The following is a 17855-nucleotide window of genomic DNA, read 5'->3' on the forward strand; positions in this document are numbered from 1 at the left end:
AATGATTGACTGAATAAAATACACAACGTGTCTGTGTGTCTCTATGCGTATGTCTGCGTGTATAGTTTATAAACACATAATGTAACTGGTAGGTCGGCCTCCTTCTCCCTGACACAGATGCGTTGGGAGCATATCTGATAAACAGTCATGAACAGAATCTCAATTTATATACTAAATATAGTTTGTGCAGTACCTTCATCTTCCTCTGGGAGGAAGTCACAGAACAAAGTGACAGCTCATTCTTACCATTTGTATTGGTCTGCATCAGATACCGCAGGGCTTTTATTTTGAAGGTAACCAACATTTCCTCATTAAAAGGCTCTAAATTGTATTGAGGGAAATATCTTCCTCTTTCCTGAGGGCGTGGCGCCCCCTGTTGGAGGAGCGCAGACAGTGCACCCAACAGAGACTCATCTCATGGAGTCTACATCTAAACTTAACTCGGGGGTTCTTTTGGCCTCTTTAACACCTAAAAAATAACAAACTCTTTCCATTTTTAAATAACTCAGACCTTGAATCAACTCAAACGCTTTTATTGTAAATAATGAAAAACAACATTTGTGTTCTGAACTGTGAACGACATGACGAGACTGGGTCCTCGAGGCGGGTCCTCTAGGACGTGTCCATGGTGAGGACCGTCTCCTCCACCACCTGCAGGTTCAGCGTGGCCTTCGTCAGCACGCCGGTGGTCCCTCTCTTGTACTTGTAATCGCCGGTTCTACATCGTGGGGGGAAGAGACACCGATGAGAACCACGTTCTAAAAGGAGCCCATGTGGGCGAACAGATCCAGGACCGTCTCAGCTGGTTCGGTTCTCACCTGACCCCCTTCTTGTTGACCTCGTCGTGGGGCCGGATGTAGTCCAGCTTCCCCTTGGTGATGACACACAGGTCGATGTTGCTGCCGGAGCCGAGGTCGTTGAAGATGCCGGCGGCGATGGCGTCTCGCACCAGACGCTTGGCCTGCTCCTCCTGAGGGAACCAGCACGTTAACACGGGAAGGAGGGTGTGGGTGTGTGTGTGTGTGTGTGCGCTCACCTCCATGTCAGGCTTGTAGCGGTCCTCAAACACCGCCATGGCCGCCAGAGATCCAGAACCTGTGGAAGAGAAAGCGTGGGAGGTTTATGGGCCAGAGGAACCTGATTGGAGGACTCTCCCCCGGTGAGTGAATGTGGTGCTGGAGACTGACCCATGGTGCCGTGTGTGTGAGTGTGTCTCTGTGTGTGTGTGTGTGTGTGTGTGTGTGTGTGTGTGTGTGTGTGTGTGTGTGTGTGTGTGGTTGGAGACTGACCCATGGTGACGTAGGGCAGCTTGTCGGTGGAGCCGTGGGGGTAGATGCTGTAAAGATGAGGCCCGTTACAGTCCACTCCTCCCAGAACCAGGGCAGCACCGATGTAGCCCTGATACCTGCACACACAGTTTCGCAATAGAATATATTATACATATATATGTATAATATATTTATAAATATAATAATTATATTATATATATAATAATATATTTATATATATAATTATTATATTAAGTATATACTATTATTATATTTATAAATATATATAAATAAATATATATGAATACAAAAATATATAAAAGAAAATGTATACATATGATATAATATTCACAGTAAATAGAGCGTGTACCTGAAGAGCATCTGCTTCAGCATGCGGTTGGCGGTGGCCACGCGGGGCAGCCGGCCCGTGGAGAGGGCGTGCAGCTCCAGGTTGGACGAGATGATCTGGGTGGTCATCTCCGTGTCTGCAGCTGTCCCTGCCCCACAACAGCTGGACGACAACAACAACAACCAGTCAGTTAGAATAAAAACAAACTCCACAAAGTCAGATGTCATTCTCAAAGCCACGATGTGTCGGCCTGTCACGATAATTACATCATCGCATGATATTCGGACATGACTTTAGCATTTTTGCTGACTGATATTACATGTCTGTTTATGTCACTAATATTTTAGGCAACACGACACCAGAAGGTTCCAGTGGAAGACCTGAGCGTCTTGATCCTGAGTCTCTTTTGTTGTTTGTTTGAAATTATATTAAAATATTCTAAAACAAATGTCTGAATATTCTTAAGAATAAAAGTGAATCAAAAGGTTTACTTGCATTATCACGCTGTTATATGATCATTACGTCAGCGGCATGCGATGGTCTTAAAAAGACAACAATGTTGTTCACCACCACCACTGAAACAACAAAGTCTTCATGTACACACCTCCTAATACAGTGAATATTATATGCATGTATGTATCATATTTATATTTTTTTAAATATATTTTTGTATTATATATATATATATTTAGAAATATAATAATTGTATATATTTATAATTATATTTACAAATATACATACAGTATCATAATTTGTTGTATGTTTAGATATTTTTGTATTAATATATATATGTTAAGAAATATAATAATTTTATATATTGAATATAATAATTATATATATGTAAATGTATAATTATATATCTATAATTATATTATATATATATATATATATACAAATTAATTTATATATCTAGAATTAATTTAGTCTTTTTATTGTGTCTCCCCGCCGCCCACAGACGACCCGCTCAGGACGGGTCCGGACCCGTTACCCGGCGCCACTCACTAGATGTTGGGGGAGATGTAGTGGATCTTGGAGCAGTTCTTGTCGGCCACGATCATTCCCTCCGTGGCTCTGGTGTCGGCTCCGAGGATGACGCCATCCTACACGGGACGCGCAAGAACAATCGGCCAATCAGAGAGCAGCTCTGGGTCGTTCGGTCACTTCCTCACCTCTCACACTTTGTCCTACATTGTGACTTTAAAGTGTTAGAAGGTGGTTTGATGATCAGAATGAGCAACAAATGAGGGAATCCTATTGGACGGGGACCCAGCCTAAAGATAGTCATCATACACATGCGCTTCATCTGAAGAACCAGAGCCGACAGCACGGCAGAGACGAGTCATCTGATCACATGATGAACTAAACTAACGAGGTTATACACAACTCCATTACTTTAGGTGATAATTAATTAAATCTAACTTTACAAATAACAGGTAAACTACGTTACAGGAGACACTTTGATGGAGGGCTGCTGCCGGCTGAGCCACAGCACGTGGTGGGGAGGACATCACATGACTTTAAAAAACAGAATGAAATGACATAATAAGTCCGTCAAACCATGAAGTGAAGGTGTGAAGCTCTTTCAGGGTTCTTACACATTTTCACGAATGGATTTTCAGGACTTTAAACCAAATTTCCACGACCAAACTGAAATCTCGGTATAAACATGAACAATTTAGACAATTTTGTATTCAAAAAATGAGAATTCCAAAGCATACAGTTTACCTTAAATGAAACAAATGAATGAGACAATAGTTTGATTAAAAGAATAAACATTTCTATTTATGTTTATTCCTTCAAACACTTATATAAATGTGTATTCTTTATGTGCAAATCCATCTGTTTATATTAATTATTTCAAACTCGGCGTAAATGAACATGTGAATATACCCACAAAAAATTCCATGACTTTTCCAGGCCTGGAAATGACCATTTTAAAATTCCATGACTTTTCCAGGTTTTCCATGACCGTACGAACCCTGTCTTTATCTTTTGAAGCCACAGGTGACGTCATTGTTAAAGCAGCAGGTGTTTATCTGCTGACCCGTCAGACACTAAAGTCCAGAGAGTTCCTCCAGTTAATGAAGAGACTTCGGTCACTCACCTTGAAGACGATCCCACAGATGGTGGTTCCTGTTTTACGAGCAGCCGGCAAGCTGCTTCCCACTTTGTTCGCTTCAGCTTCCAAAAGTGCATTTCTGAAAATGAATATGTATAATTTGATATCCTTGTCACTGTAAAAGCAAAACGCAGCCAGCCTACTAATACATGTAAATAACCTGAGGTATAATTGTATACAACAGTACATCTTGTGCAGGGAGGCCAACTTGTGCCAGATCCCATGACCCAAACACCAAGGCTGTTTGAACGTCTGCAGTTTAGAACAAAAACAGAATTACTTTATTATAAATCAACGATAGAGACGCATTATTAGAGAAACTATTGTGGGATTTTAATGACATCACTCATCAGACAGCATCGTAACTAATGTTAGCTTCATCATTGTTGTGCTTCATAATCTGACGTTAGCTCCATCATTGTTGAGCTTCATAATCTGACGATAGCTCCATCAGTGTTGTGCTTCATAATCTGACGTTAGCTCCATCATTGTTATGCTTCATAATCTGACGTTAGCTCCATCAGTATTGAATTTCATAATCTGACGTTAGCTCCATCAGTGTTGAGCCTCATAATCTGACGTTAGCTCCATCATTGTTGAGCTTCATAATCTGACGTTAGCTCCATCATTGTTGAGCTTCATAATCTGACGTTAGCTGCATCATTGTTGTGCTTCATAAAATGACGTTAGCTCCATCATTGTTGAGCCTCATAATCTGACGTTAGCTCCATCATTGTTGAGCTTCATAATCTGACGTTAGCTCCATCATTGTTGTGCTTCATAATCTGACGTTAGCTCCATCATTGTTGTGCTTCATAATCTGACGTTAGCTCCATCAGTGTTGAGCCTCATAATCTGACTTTAGCTGCATCATTGTTGTGCTTCATAAAATTACGTTAGCTCCATCATTGTTGTGCTTCATAATCTGACGTTAGCTCCATCAGTGTTGAGCCTCATAATCTGACGTTAGCTCCATCATTGTTGTGCTTCATAATCTGACGTTAGCTCCATCATTGTTGTGCTTCATAATCTGACGTTAGCTCCATCATTGTTGTGCTTCATAATCTGACGTTAGCTCCATCATTGTTGTGCTTCATAATCTGACGTTAGCTCCATCATTGTTGTGCTTCATAATCTGACGTTAGCTCCATCAGTGTTGAGCTTCATAATCTGACGTTAGCTCCATCATTGTTGAGCTTCATAATCTGACGTTAGCTCCATCATTGTTGAGCTTCATAATCTGACGTTAGCTCCATCATTGTTGAGCTTCATAATCCGATGCTAGCCGCGTTAGTTGGTTTCCTCTTCGGCTAACCGTATCTCCGCAGACCTGGGCTGAATGTCCCGGCCACATAAGAAGTGTTCTGCCGTGATATTTGTGTTCTTCTTGTCAGACAGTTTGGTAAACATCGATGGAGCGCGAGGACCGTCAGATCGATAGGTGGACATGAACGTGTGAGAAACGCCTGAGTCATTGTATGGAACAGAGTTAACACGAGCTAGCATCCCGAACAAACACGCATCAAAAACACGTCGGTTGTCCACGACGGCTGAACAAAAAGGGCCAGCAGCTCATAAAACGCAGCAGTGTGTTCATCCAGGTCGGATATGAATTCGTTTAGCAGCTCTTACCTCTTGCAGTTCTCGAAACAGAAACCGCCGACCGGTGACTGGTGCACTGCCAATGTCGCCATCTCGGTGAATGGAGGACTGTTTTTACCGGAAGTAGAGGAAGCGGCTCTTTGGTCTGCTTCTTCTTCTACGGGACATTTACCGGCAGCTGGCATCCGTTAAATTGCACTGCTGCCCCCTTCTGGAACTGGAGTGACATATCTTTATTGTCGATCCTTTACCTCCATGTCTCTCTTGTTAAAGGCCTCGTTCGCCATCTTTGTTCCTCTGAATGGCACATAGAGGCAAGAGTGTTTAAAAAAAAGAGTAATTCTGAAATAAACTATTTCCAAATATCATGATTATTTAGAAAATAATGTAAAATTCTCTTTTTTTATTGAATATGAAAATGTAAAAGTAGAGATGATAAAGTTCGTATTAGTTTCATTAATGCGATAACAAAAGGAAGAACCCAAAGATGTTTTACACATTGATTGACATTTAAATCGTGTATTTGATTATATAGGATTTTACTTTATTAAAGCAGAAAATACAATACAATTAAATAGCACGGCAAATTATATTTAAGCATTTAAATAATAAAGGAAATGAAAATGTGAAAATAGAATCAAAATTAAAGTGTATGCAGTGTATAGTTATTCGTAAAATATATACGGATATGCACAATATTCAGAACATTAACAGCTAACAGCATAGCTGCATGGAGCGCAAACAGAACACATCTAATTGGCTTAATTTGGGTGAATCAACTCGTCAATAATACTCGACTTCCTTTAAAAGGTTTTTCTTATTCTTAATCTTTTTATTCTATTATTATGTCTAAAAAAAAAACATTAATTCACCAGCATAGCACAAGGATGGTGTTAAAGGTCAACCACAAAGCCAAAGCAAAGACATTTAAATAAACCAATCCAGCACTTAGGAAGTTCCCTTACTTAATGTGCATCACTAAAGTGAGGGACTACTTTTTGTCTCCTTATATGAACCAGGTCGTGGTTCGCCCCAACAGGCGTGTTATAGGGTGAGCCGTCTCTCCTCGGCGGGGGACACCGTGTGTTTGTAATCACGCCGCCATGTTTCGACCTTGAACAGGACGGATGCCAACTTGATGCCAGCTGGACGTGAAGGTCGATGAGGAAACGGGATCCTGAGAGATCAGATAGGGCCTCCACCGCGAGGAGAGGGCTTTATGATGACTAAGCCCTTTAGTGAAGCCCAGTGGACCAGCAGCTGGCTGGAGGTGCAACCGGTGGATCCCAGAGACGATAACAGAGCTTCAATGTGACGAGACCTGCGGAAGCGTTCCCATAATCCACCGTGTTCCAATACAGGACTAAATGACGGCTTTATGGATCACACACACGGGAAAACAGAGGTTCTTAAATGGTTCTCTAAAAGGCTTTGTGGTTCCACGAAGAACCATCACACTGGAGAACCTTTTGTTGTTTGAGGAACCTTTATAGGTTCTTTGAAGAACTCTTTAAGGACATGGTTCTTTAGAGAACCCTGGTTTAAAGGTTCTTTGACACACCTTTATAGGTTCTTGAACTTATACTGCCGTTATACGGCTCGGGTTAACATTTTGAGGTGGGCTGAGGGGGGCTGAGGAGGGCTGAGGTGGGCTACAGTGGGCTAAGGTGGTCTAAGGTGGGCTAAGGTGGGCTGAGGGGGGCTGAGGAGGGCTGAGGTGGGCTACAGTGGGCTAAGGTGGTCTAAGGTGGGCTAAGGTGGGCTGAGGTGGGCTAAGGTGGGCTGAGGGGGGCTGAGGAGGGCTGAGGTGGGCTACAGTGGGCTAAGGTGGTCTAAGGTGGGCTAAGGTGGGCTGAGGGGGGCTGAGGAGGGCTGAGGTGGGCTACAGTGGGCTAAGGTGGTCTAAGGTGGGCTAAGGTGGGCTGAGGGGGGCTGAGGAGGGCTGAGGTGGGTTACAGTGGGCTAAGGTGGTCTAAGGTGGGCTGAGGGGGTCTGAGGAGGGCTGAGGTGGGCTACAGTGGGCTAAGGTGGGCTAAGGTGGGCTGAGGGGGGCTGAGGGGGGCTGAGGTGGGCTACAGTGGGCTAAGGTGGGCTAAGGTGGGCTGAGGGGGGCTGAGGGGGGCTGAGGTGGGCTACAGTGGGCTACAGTGGGCTAAGGTGGGCTAAGGTGGGCTGAGGGGGGCTGAGGGGGGCTGAGGTGGGCTACAGTGGGTTACAGTGGGCTAAGGTGGTCTAAGGTGGGCTGAGGGGGGCTGAGGAGGGCTGAGGTGGGCTACAGTGGGCTAAGGTGGGCTAAGGTGGACTGAGGGGGGCTGAGGGGGGCTGAGGTGGGCTACAGTGGGCTAAGGTGGGCTGAGGGGGGCTGAGGAGGGCTGAGGTGGGCTACAGTGGGCTAAGGTGGGCTAAGGTGGGCTGAGGGGGGCTGAGGTGGTCTGAGGTGGTCTAAGTTGGTCTAAGGTGGGCTAAGGTGGTCTGAGGTGGTCTAAGTTGGTCTAAGGTGGTCTGAGGTGGTCTAAGTTGGTCTAAGGTGGGCTAAGGTGGGCTGAGGGGGGCTGAGGGGGGCTGAGGTGGGCTACAGTGGGCTAAGGTGGGCTGAGGTGGGCTGAGGGGGGCTGAGGTGGGCTGAGGGGGGCTGAGGAGGGCTGAGGTGGGTTACAGTGGGCTAAGGTGGGCTAAGGTGGGCTGAGGGGGGCTGAGGGGGGCTGAGGTGGGCTACAGTGGGCTAAGGTGGGCTGAGGGGGGCTGAGGAGGGCTGAGGTGGGCTACAGTGGGCTAAGGTGGGCTAAGGTGGGCTGAGGGGGGCTGAGGTGGTCTGAGGTGGTCTAAGTTGGTCTAAGGTGGGCTAAGGTTGTCTGAGGTGGTCTAAGTTGGTCTAAGGTGGTCTGAGGTGGTCTAAGTTGGTCTAAGGTGGGCTAAGGTGGGCTGAGGGGGGCTGAGGGGGGCTGAGGTGGGCTACAGTGGGCTAAGGTGGGCTAAGGTGGGCTGAGGGGGGCTGAGGTGGTCTGAGGTGGTCTAAGTTGGTCTAAGGTGGGCTAAGGTGGTCTGAGGTGGTCTATGTTGGTCTAAGGTGGGCTGAGGTGGTCTAAGTTGGTCTAAGGTGGGCTAAGGTGGGCTGAGGTGGTCTAAGTTGGTCTAAGGTGGGCTGAGGTGGTCTAAGTTGGTCTAAGGTTGGTTAAGGTGGGCTGAGGTGGTCTAAGTTGGTCTAAGGTGGGCTGAGGTGGTCTAAGGTGGTCTAAGTTGGGCTAAGGTGGGCTAAGGTGGTCTAAGGTGGGCTAAGGTGGGCTGAGGTGGTCTAAGTTGGTCAAAGGTGGGCTAAGGTGGTCTAAGTTGGGCTAAGGTGGTCTAAGGTGGGCTAAGGTGGGCTGAGATGGTCTAAGTTGGTCAAAGGTGGGCTGAAGTGGTCTAAGTTGGGCTGAGGTGGTCTAAGTTGGTCTAAGTTGGGTTGAGGTGGTCTAAGTTGGTCTAAGTTGGGCTGAGGTGGTCTAAGTTGGTCTAAGGTGGGCTGAGGTGGTCTAAGGTGGGCTGAGGTGGTCTAAGTTGGTCTAAGGTGGGCTAAGGTAGTCTAAATTGGTCTAAGGTGGGCTAAGGTCTATGATCTGTTTTGGGCTAAACTTCTGCAGTCATACAAATACCTGCAATCAACACGTTTTAAGCTAAGATCTAGAACATGGAGATGTGAGATGCTAGGAGCTAACAGCGCTAACAGCGCTAATAGCAACAGTGCTGACCAAGCTAACGGGTTTAACCTGGTTTTAAACGATACATTGTCTTAATTATAAAATGAAATATGAACTCAATGAGTGAAAAAGCCTTTATTGAACACACAGAGAAATAAAGCACACATGAGCCTGTTAGCTGTTAGCTAACGAACAACAACCCTCTGGATGGGACCTCGATGTTACTGCACTCGCATCAATGCTGATACACACAGAACAATAATGGTTCTTAAAGGGTTCTTTAAAGGCTTTGTGGCTCTACGAAGAACCATGTTTTCGTTTGAGGAACCAATATAGGCTAGGTTCTTTAAGAACTCTTGAAGGAAATGGTTCTCTAAAGAACCCTGGGTTGAAAGGTTCCTTGTGGAACCAGAAACGGTGCCTTAAAGAACCATGTTCTGAAGGTTCTTTGAGACACCTTTATAGGTTCTTTAAGAACTCTTGAAGGACTTGGTTCTTTAGAGAACCCTGGTGTGAAGGTTCTTCAGGAACCGAATGGCAGAGCGCAGAGCTCCCGTCTGGCGGCCTCAGGCTGCGCTTGGCGTGGAGCATCTCCATGAGCAGGTTGTTGCTCGGCACCTCGCCGCTCAGCTGTTTGCCGTACAGGAAGTCCTCGGCGAGGGCGGCGAGCGAGCGCAGCTCCGACAGGCACGGCAGCAGCTGGGCGCCGCGGCCCAGGAGGTGGGAGGAGGCGCGCCGCGTGTACTCCTGCAGCGCTGCTTCAGCCTGCTGCTGCACGCACTCCACCAGCCGGGGGGCCTCCAGCTGCTGCACACCTGGGAGAGGGAGGAGGTCAACAGGGGTCAAAGGTCACGAGACACCGACAAGTTCTTCTTCTTCTTCTTCCTCTAACTGGGAACAGTTCACTTCATAATAATTCCCCTGCAGCCACACCCCCCCCCCTAAAGAAACATCATGTTGTGTATCTCAACCACTCTGTACTCGAGTTTGGTTCTGCACATTCCATCTCCATCTCCATCTCCATCTCCAAACTCCATCTCCAAACTCCATCTCCATCTCCATCTCCATCTCCAAACTCCATCTCCATCTCCATCTCCAAACTCCATCTCCAAACTCCATCTCCATCTCCAAACTCCATCTCCAAACTCCATCTCCATCTCCATCTCCAAACTCCATCTCCATCTCCATCTCCAAACTCCATCTCCATCTCCATCTCCAAACTCCATCTCCATCTCCAAACTCCAACTCCATCTCCATCTCCATCTCCATCTCCAAACTCCATCTCCATCTCCATCTCCAAACTCCATCTCCATCTCCATCTCCAAACTCCATCTCCATCTCCAAACTCCATCTCCATCTCCAAACTCCATCTCCAAACTCCATCTCCATCTCCAAACTCCATCTCCAAACTCCATCTCCAAACTCCATCTCCATCTCCAAACTCCATCTCCAAACTCCATCTCCATCCCCAACTCCATCTCCAAACTCCATCTCCAAACTCCATCTCCATCTCCATCTCCAAACTCCATCTCCTTCTCCAAACTCCATCTCCAAACTTCATCTCCATCTCCAAACTCCATCTCCAAACTCCATCTCCATCCCCAACTCCATCTCCAAACTCCATCTCCAAACTCCATCTCCAAACTCCATCTCCTTCTCCATCCCCAACTCCATCTCCAAACTCCATCTCCAAACTCCATCTCCTTCTCCATCTCCAAACTCCATCTCCAAACTCCATCTCCAAACTCCATCTCCATCTCCAAACTCCATCTCCATCTCCAAACTCCATCTCCATCTCCAAACTCCATCTCCATCTCCAAACTCCATCTCCATCTCCATCTCCAAACTCCATCTCCATCTCCAAACTCCATCTCCATCTCCATCTCCAAACTCCATCTCCATCTCCATCTCCAAACTCCATCTCCTTCTCCATCTCCATCTCCAAACTCCATCTCCAAACTCCATCTCCAAACTCCATCTCCAAACTCCATCTCCATCTCCATCTCCAAACTCCATCTCCATCTCCATCTCCAAACTCCATCTCCTTCTCCATCTCCATCTCCAAACTCCATCTCCAAACTCCATCTCCATCTCCATCTCCAAACTCCATCTCCTTCTCCATCTCCATCTCCAAACTCCATCTCCAAACTCCATCTCCATCTCCAAACTCCATCTCCAAACTCCATCTCCAAACTCCATCTCCAAACTCCATCTCCATCTCCAAACTCCATCTCCATCTCCATCTCCATCTCCAAACTCCATCTCCAAACTCCATCTCCATCTCCATCTCCAAACTCCATCTCCTTCTCCATCTCCAAACTCCATCTCCAAACTCCATCTCCATCTCCAAACTCCATCTCCAAACTCCATCTCCAAACTCCATCTCCATCTCCATCTCCAAACTCCATCTCCATCTCCAAACCCCATCTCCAAACTCCATCTCCATCTCCAAACTCCATCTCCATCTCCAAACTCCATCTCCAAACTCCATCTCCAAACTCCATCTCCATCTCCATCTCCAAACTCCATCTCCATCTCCATCTCCATCTCCAAACTCCATCTCCAAACTCCATCTCCATCCCCAACTCCATCTCCAAACTCCATCTCCATCTCCATCTCCAAACTCCATCTCCAAATTCTCTCTTCCTCTCTAAATTCCATCTCTAATTTCTTCTTCCTCTCTAAATTCTGTCTCTCTCTCCATCTCCAGGTTTCTGTCCCCAGAGACTCTGGCTGAGGAGCTCCATTCAGACCTCGGTTCCTCTAGCACAGAGGTCCAGATCCCGAGGACCTCGGTTCCTCTAGCACAGAGGTCCAGATCCCGAGGACCTCAGTTCCTCTAGCACAGAGGTCTACATCCTAAGGACCTCGGTTCCTCTAGCACAGAGGTCCAGATCCCGAGGACCTCAGTTCCTCTAGCACAGAGGTCTACATCCTAAGGACCTCGGTTCCTCTAGCACAGAGGTCCAGATCCCGAGGACCTCGCTTCCTCTAGCACAGAGGTCTACATCCTAAGGACCTCGGTTCCTCTAGCACAGAGGTCCAGATCCCGAGGACCTCGGTGCTCCAGGAGAAGCAGCTTGGAAACAGCGACTTGTTGTTAAACCAGGTTCACGATGTCTCACCACGTCTCTGAGCGGATCAGTCCAGAACATCAAGACCCCATAAAGTCCTGGAGGACCTTCGGGACCTTTTAGCCCATGTGAAGCTTCATAGATCAGAAGCATCAGGGGTCACTGACCTGGGTTGAAGAGCACGATGAACTTGAAGCAGGCGAACTCTTGGCGGTCCACCTTGAAGACGTGGAGCGTGTCCAGCAGCTCCTGACCCCTCTGGACCAGGCCGGCCTCAGTGGGACCGGCACGGGAGGCCAGGTCCACCAGATCCACCAGATCCACCTGAGCCGAAGAGCACAAGCACTGAAGACCTGATGCTGCAATGTGAGGACACATGACACATGACACATGACACATGACATATGACACATGACACATGACACATGACACATGACACATGACACATGACACATGACATATGACACATGACATGACACATGACATATGACACATGACATATGACACATGGACACATGACACATGACACATGACACATGACACATGACATATGACACATGACACATGACACATGACACATGACATATGACACATGACACATGACACATGACATATGACACATGACACATGACACATGACATATGACACATGACACATGACACATGACACATGACATATGACACATGACATATGACACATGGACACATGACATATGACACATGACACATGACACATGACATATGACACATGATACATGACACATGACACATGACATATGACACATGACACATGACACATGACATATGACACATGATACATGACACATGACACATGACATATGACACATGATACATGACACATGACATATGACACATGACATGACACATGACATATGCCACATGATACATGAAGACATGACATATGACATATGAAATATGACACATGACACATGACATATGACACATGACACATGACACATGACATATGACACATGACACATGACACATGACATATGACACATGACACATGACACATGACACATGACACATGACACATGACATATGACACATGACATATGACACATGACACATGACACATGACATATGACACTTAACACATGACACTTAACACATGACACATGACACATGACACATGATACATGACACATGATACATGATACATGACACATGACACATGGACTATAGGAGCCGGGGATCGAACCGCCGATCGTCTGATAGATGCTGGAGGTGAAGACAGTAGAGAGGAGACATGTGGACCTCCTGGTCCGGTGCGGTCCTCTTACCTCCCGCCCAGTGGCCAGGAGGTGAAGACAGTAGAGAGGAGACATGTGGACCTCCTGGTCCGGTGGGTCCTCTTACCTCCCGCCCAGTGGCCAGGAGGTGAAGACAGTAGAGAGGAGACATGTGGACCTCCTGGTCCGGTGCGGTCCTCTTACCTCCCGCCCAGTGGCCAGGAGGTGAAGACAGTAGAGAGGAGACATGTGGACCTCCTGGTCCGGTGCGGTCCTCTTACCTCCCGCCCAGTGGCCAGCAGCAGGCGTCCCTCCCTGCCATACAGGACCTGTCTGGAGACCAGGTCCAGGACCAGCAGGTCGCTCCAGCAGCTGTGCAGCAGCTTCATCTGGTCGTTGACCTTGGAGCCGGACGTTAGAGTGAAAGTTAAAGTTCATGTTTCGTCTCTAGCTCCTCACTTTACACACATTTTAAATAACTGTTCATTCCTGTGGTCGTCCCCCAGTCAGAGACTCGTTGTATCCTGAGAGACCCGGCACCGGGGGACTTAGTCTGCAACGAGGACTGGAAATATAGAAGATACCACAGCGTGTGGAAAGAAGTATTTTTCTTGGACACATGGTAACACGTGCCGGGCCCCAGGGCCCCGAAGACCTGATGGCATCAGGGCCCCGAAGACCTGATGGCATCAGGGCCCCGAAGACCTGATGGCATCAGGGTCCCGAAGACCTGATGGCCCCAGGGCCCCGAAGACCTGATGGCATCAGGGCCCCGAAGACCTGATGGCATCAGGGTCCCGAAGACCTGATGGCATCAGGGCCCCGAAGACCTGATGGCATCAGGGCCCCGAAGACCTGATGGCATCAGGGCCCCGAAGACCTGATGGCATCAAGGTCCCGAAGACCTGATGGCCCCAGGGCCCCGAAGACCTGATGGCATCAGGGCCCCGAAGACCTGATGGCCCCAGGGCCCCGAAGACCTGATGGCATCAGGGTCCCGAAGACCTGATGGCATCAAGGTCCCGAAGACCTGATGGCCCCAGGGCCCCGAAGACCTGATGGCATCAGGGTCCCGAAGACCTGATGGCCCCAGGGCCCCGAAGACCTGATGGCATCAGGGCCCCGAAGACCTGATGGCATCAGGGTCCCGAAGACCTGATGGCATCAGGGTCCCGAAGACCTGATGGCCCCAGGGCCCCGAAGACCTGATGCCATCAGGGTCCCGAAGACCTGATGGCATCAGGGTCCCGAAGACCTGATGGCCCCAGGGCCCCGAAGACCTGATGGCATCAGGGTCCTGAAGACATGCAGCACCTCTACAACCTGAGCCTGAGACCGGAGGAGGTCCCGGTGCCGGGCTCCTGTTCTAGAGAAGTCCAGTTCCTCTGACCTGCCATCAGGCCTGGAGAGGAGCTCACCGTCAGCTGTCTGAAGAAGATGGAGGAGCGGGCCCAGTCCACCACGGAGACCAGGGTCTGGTCGGCCATGTGGCACATCAGGCTCAGGCTGCTGGGTTCTCCGTGGTTCTCCTGCAGGAGGCGAGCGGCGATCCGGTTCTGCAGCTGGAGCTCGTCCGGGTCGCAGCGCACAAACTCCACCACCAGGGGCGGCATCCCTGGAGGAGAGAGAGAACTGGACTGGACCTCAGCAGCGGGGTCGGCGTGCTCGGACTTGATGGTCCAGTTTGAGGACCACTGGTACCGGTGGACTCCGGGTGAGTCGGGTGGCAGCAGAGAGCCCGGTGTCGGGTTCTGGTAGCCGCAGTGGAGGGCGGGACCTGGATGAAGGTCAGCGCCGAAGGTCAAGTCTCTGTGGGTTGAGGCGCCCCCTGGTGGACTGGACACTCCGGCCCGGATCAGAGCCTCCCTCTGCTGCTTCAGGGCCCGGTCTCGCTTGTACATCGGGCCGAACTTGTTCCGGCCGCCTCGGATCCGATCAGCACGAACAGCTGGAGACGAGATACAGTGATAATATATATACTGTATATATATATATATATATATATAAATATATAAATGTATACATTTATAAATATACATATATATAAATATACATATATAAATAAATCTATATATATTATATATATAAATATATAAATGTATACATTTATAAATATACATATATATAAATATACATATATAAATAAATCTATATATATTATATATATAAATATATAAATGTATAGATTTATAAATATACATATATATATATATACATATATAAATATATCCATATATATTTATCTATATATTATATATATAAATGTATATATTTATATATATATTTACAGTATATATAATATCACTGTATATAATTGTAACTTATAGATATCAATATAAAACTTCCACAGTTGAATATATTAATAAAAGTATTTGTATTACAAGTCTTCTGAAATGTACGTGTAAATATTAAAGCCCTTTATTTATGTTGTTTGTATTTTCACCACAGATAGAACATATATATATATATATATATATAGTATAAGTAAAAATAACAACAGCAAAATAAAATAAATATTAAAGCCAGTTTCAAACTTTTGGTGTCATCGTGTTGACATGAAAACACATAACATGCAACTGAATAACGTCACGGGATTTCATCGCCTTTAATGACACATGATAAATGTGTTGCTCTTATTAATATCACATAACATCGTAAATGCAGCAGGAAAGATTTCTAAAAACGTTTCAGGAGCCTTAAACAGAAAGTTATATATATATATTTATCAATTTGAGTTATTATCCTCATTATGATTGATGATTGAATATATTATATATTGTTTATTTATATTGTAAATTGTATATTTATATTGTATATTGTATATTTTAAATTGTATATTTATATTGTAAATTATATATTTATATTGTAAATTGTATATTGTTTTTTATATTTATATTTATATTGTATATTTATATTGTAAATTGTAAATTGTTTTTTATATTTATATTTATATTGTATATTGTATATTTATATTGTAAATTGTATATTGTTTTTTATATTTATATTGTATACTTATATTGTATATTTTATATTTATATTGTAAATTGTATATTTATATTGTAAATTGTATATTTATATTGTATATTGTATATTTATAGTTATATTTATATTGTATATTGTATATTATATATTGTATAATGTATATATTTATACTGTATATTTATATTGTATATTGCATATTTAAATTGTATATTATATATTGTATATTGTATATATTTATACTGTATATTTATATTGTATATTGTATATTGTATATTGTATTTTATATTTATATTTATATTGTAATTTGTATATTGTATATTGTATATATTTATATGCCGTATCAAGGCCGCGTGGAGCAGTATCTGTAACATGCTCGTGCACGCTGCTGGTGCTCGTCCTCGCTGTTATTATGGGATGGCTGCAGAGTCCCTCACCTTCCAGCCTCATGCCGACGTGCAGACACTTCTGGAACCTGCAGGACGGACACCGCTTCCTCTGCGTGACGTCGATGCCGCACGCGCGGCTCTCCGCGCACGTGTACGTCTTGTTGTTCTGGACGGTTCTCTTGAAGAAGCCCTGAGGAAGAGGAGGGGGTCCACGTGAGAAAGGCTCTTCTCTCATAGCGCGATGCAGCCTGGAGGAGGCAGACCCACCTTGCAGCTCTCGCAGGTGAGCAGCCCGTAGTGGTACCCGGACACCCGGTCCCCGCACACCGGGCACAGGTCCTCCAGAGCCGCCGCCGCGCGCCGCAGCATCCCGGAGGAGGCGCGCGCAGCTTTACGCACGGAGCAGAGGTCAGACCGCTATCTGACCATGTCGACCTCCACCTGCAGGACCCACCTGCTGGTCCACGGCCTCGGCAGCTCTGTGGACTGGAGGTGCTGAGTGGACTGACGTCATGGGGGGTCTCCTCCTCCCCGTGGTCCCCGTGGAGACGTGGAGGGACGGTCCTGGTCCTGGTCCCGAGGACCGGACCCGGTCTGAGGCTGCAGCCAATGAGCTGTCTCCTCTTGGACTCTCCTGTTGCTTTATGAACAACAACAACAACAACAACAACAACAACAACAACAACAACAACAGAGCTTCTGCTTTAAATTAAAAGTTGCATTGTGTTTTCATATTTCACGAAACAGACATTACAATAATGAAGTTTATACAAACAACAGACATAAATATAAATGGATGAACATGAGAATAAAGAGTTCAGCCTCTCTGATGTTTAGAGTTCCTGCTCTACAGTTTTATATCAGAATAATACCATTAAAAGTCAAATAAATACTAATTAATACATTTAAAATAAAGAGAAGACAAGTTTAAGTTCAATTCAGCCAAAGCAACGACACACGAGGAACTTTCATGTCGATGACGATATATTAAAGTGATGTGAATATAAGTTATATATTTATTAGACATTTATATTCACTGAAGGTAAGATATGACAGTATGTTGGAACAGAGATATTAAATTAAATGACTCTTGTAATGCAGTGTTATGGATATGTTTCACTTTGAATAGAGTTTGTAAATTCTTTT

The 17855-nt window shown here is 45.8% G+C and overlaps 2 protein-coding genes across 2 annotated transcripts; both read right to left on the reverse strand.

Moving 5' to 3' along the window:
- Nucleotides 1–517: 517 nt before the first annotated feature.
- On the reverse strand, nt 518–5448 carry psmb7 (proteasome 20S subunit beta 7). The gene is made up of 8 exons (XM_056432346.1): nt 5369–5448; nt 3722–3815; nt 2620–2717; nt 1639–1779; nt 1290–1405; nt 1037–1095; nt 819–970; nt 518–718 (listed from the first exon to the last, which is right to left on the reverse strand). The coding sequence occupies exons 1-8, from the start codon at nt 5428–5430 to the stop codon at nt 613–615; spliced, it is 828 nt and encodes a 275-aa protein (XP_056288321.1). The 5' UTR covers nt 5431–5448; the 3' UTR covers nt 518–612.
- Nucleotides 5449–9217: 3769 nt separating this feature from the next.
- LOC130205637 (steroidogenic factor 1-like) lies at nt 9218–17078 on the reverse strand. Its single transcript, XM_056433126.1, has 6 exons — nt 16977–17078; nt 16758–16899; nt 14760–15289; nt 13623–13742; nt 12257–12413; nt 9218–9830 (listed from the first exon to the last, which is right to left on the reverse strand). Exons 1-6 carry the CDS (start codon nt 17076–17078, stop codon nt 9475–9477), a joined length of 1407 nt encoding a protein of 468 aa, XP_056289101.1. The 3' UTR covers nt 9218–9474.
- Between the last annotated feature and the right edge of the window lie 777 nt (nt 17079–17855).

The sequence above is a fragment of the Pseudoliparis swirei genome, chromosome 15 (genome assembly GCF_029220125.1).
Source record: "Pseudoliparis swirei isolate HS2019 ecotype Mariana Trench chromosome 15, NWPU_hadal_v1, whole genome shotgun sequence".
NCBI lineage: Eukaryota > Metazoa > Chordata > Actinopteri > Perciformes > Liparidae > Pseudoliparis > Pseudoliparis swirei.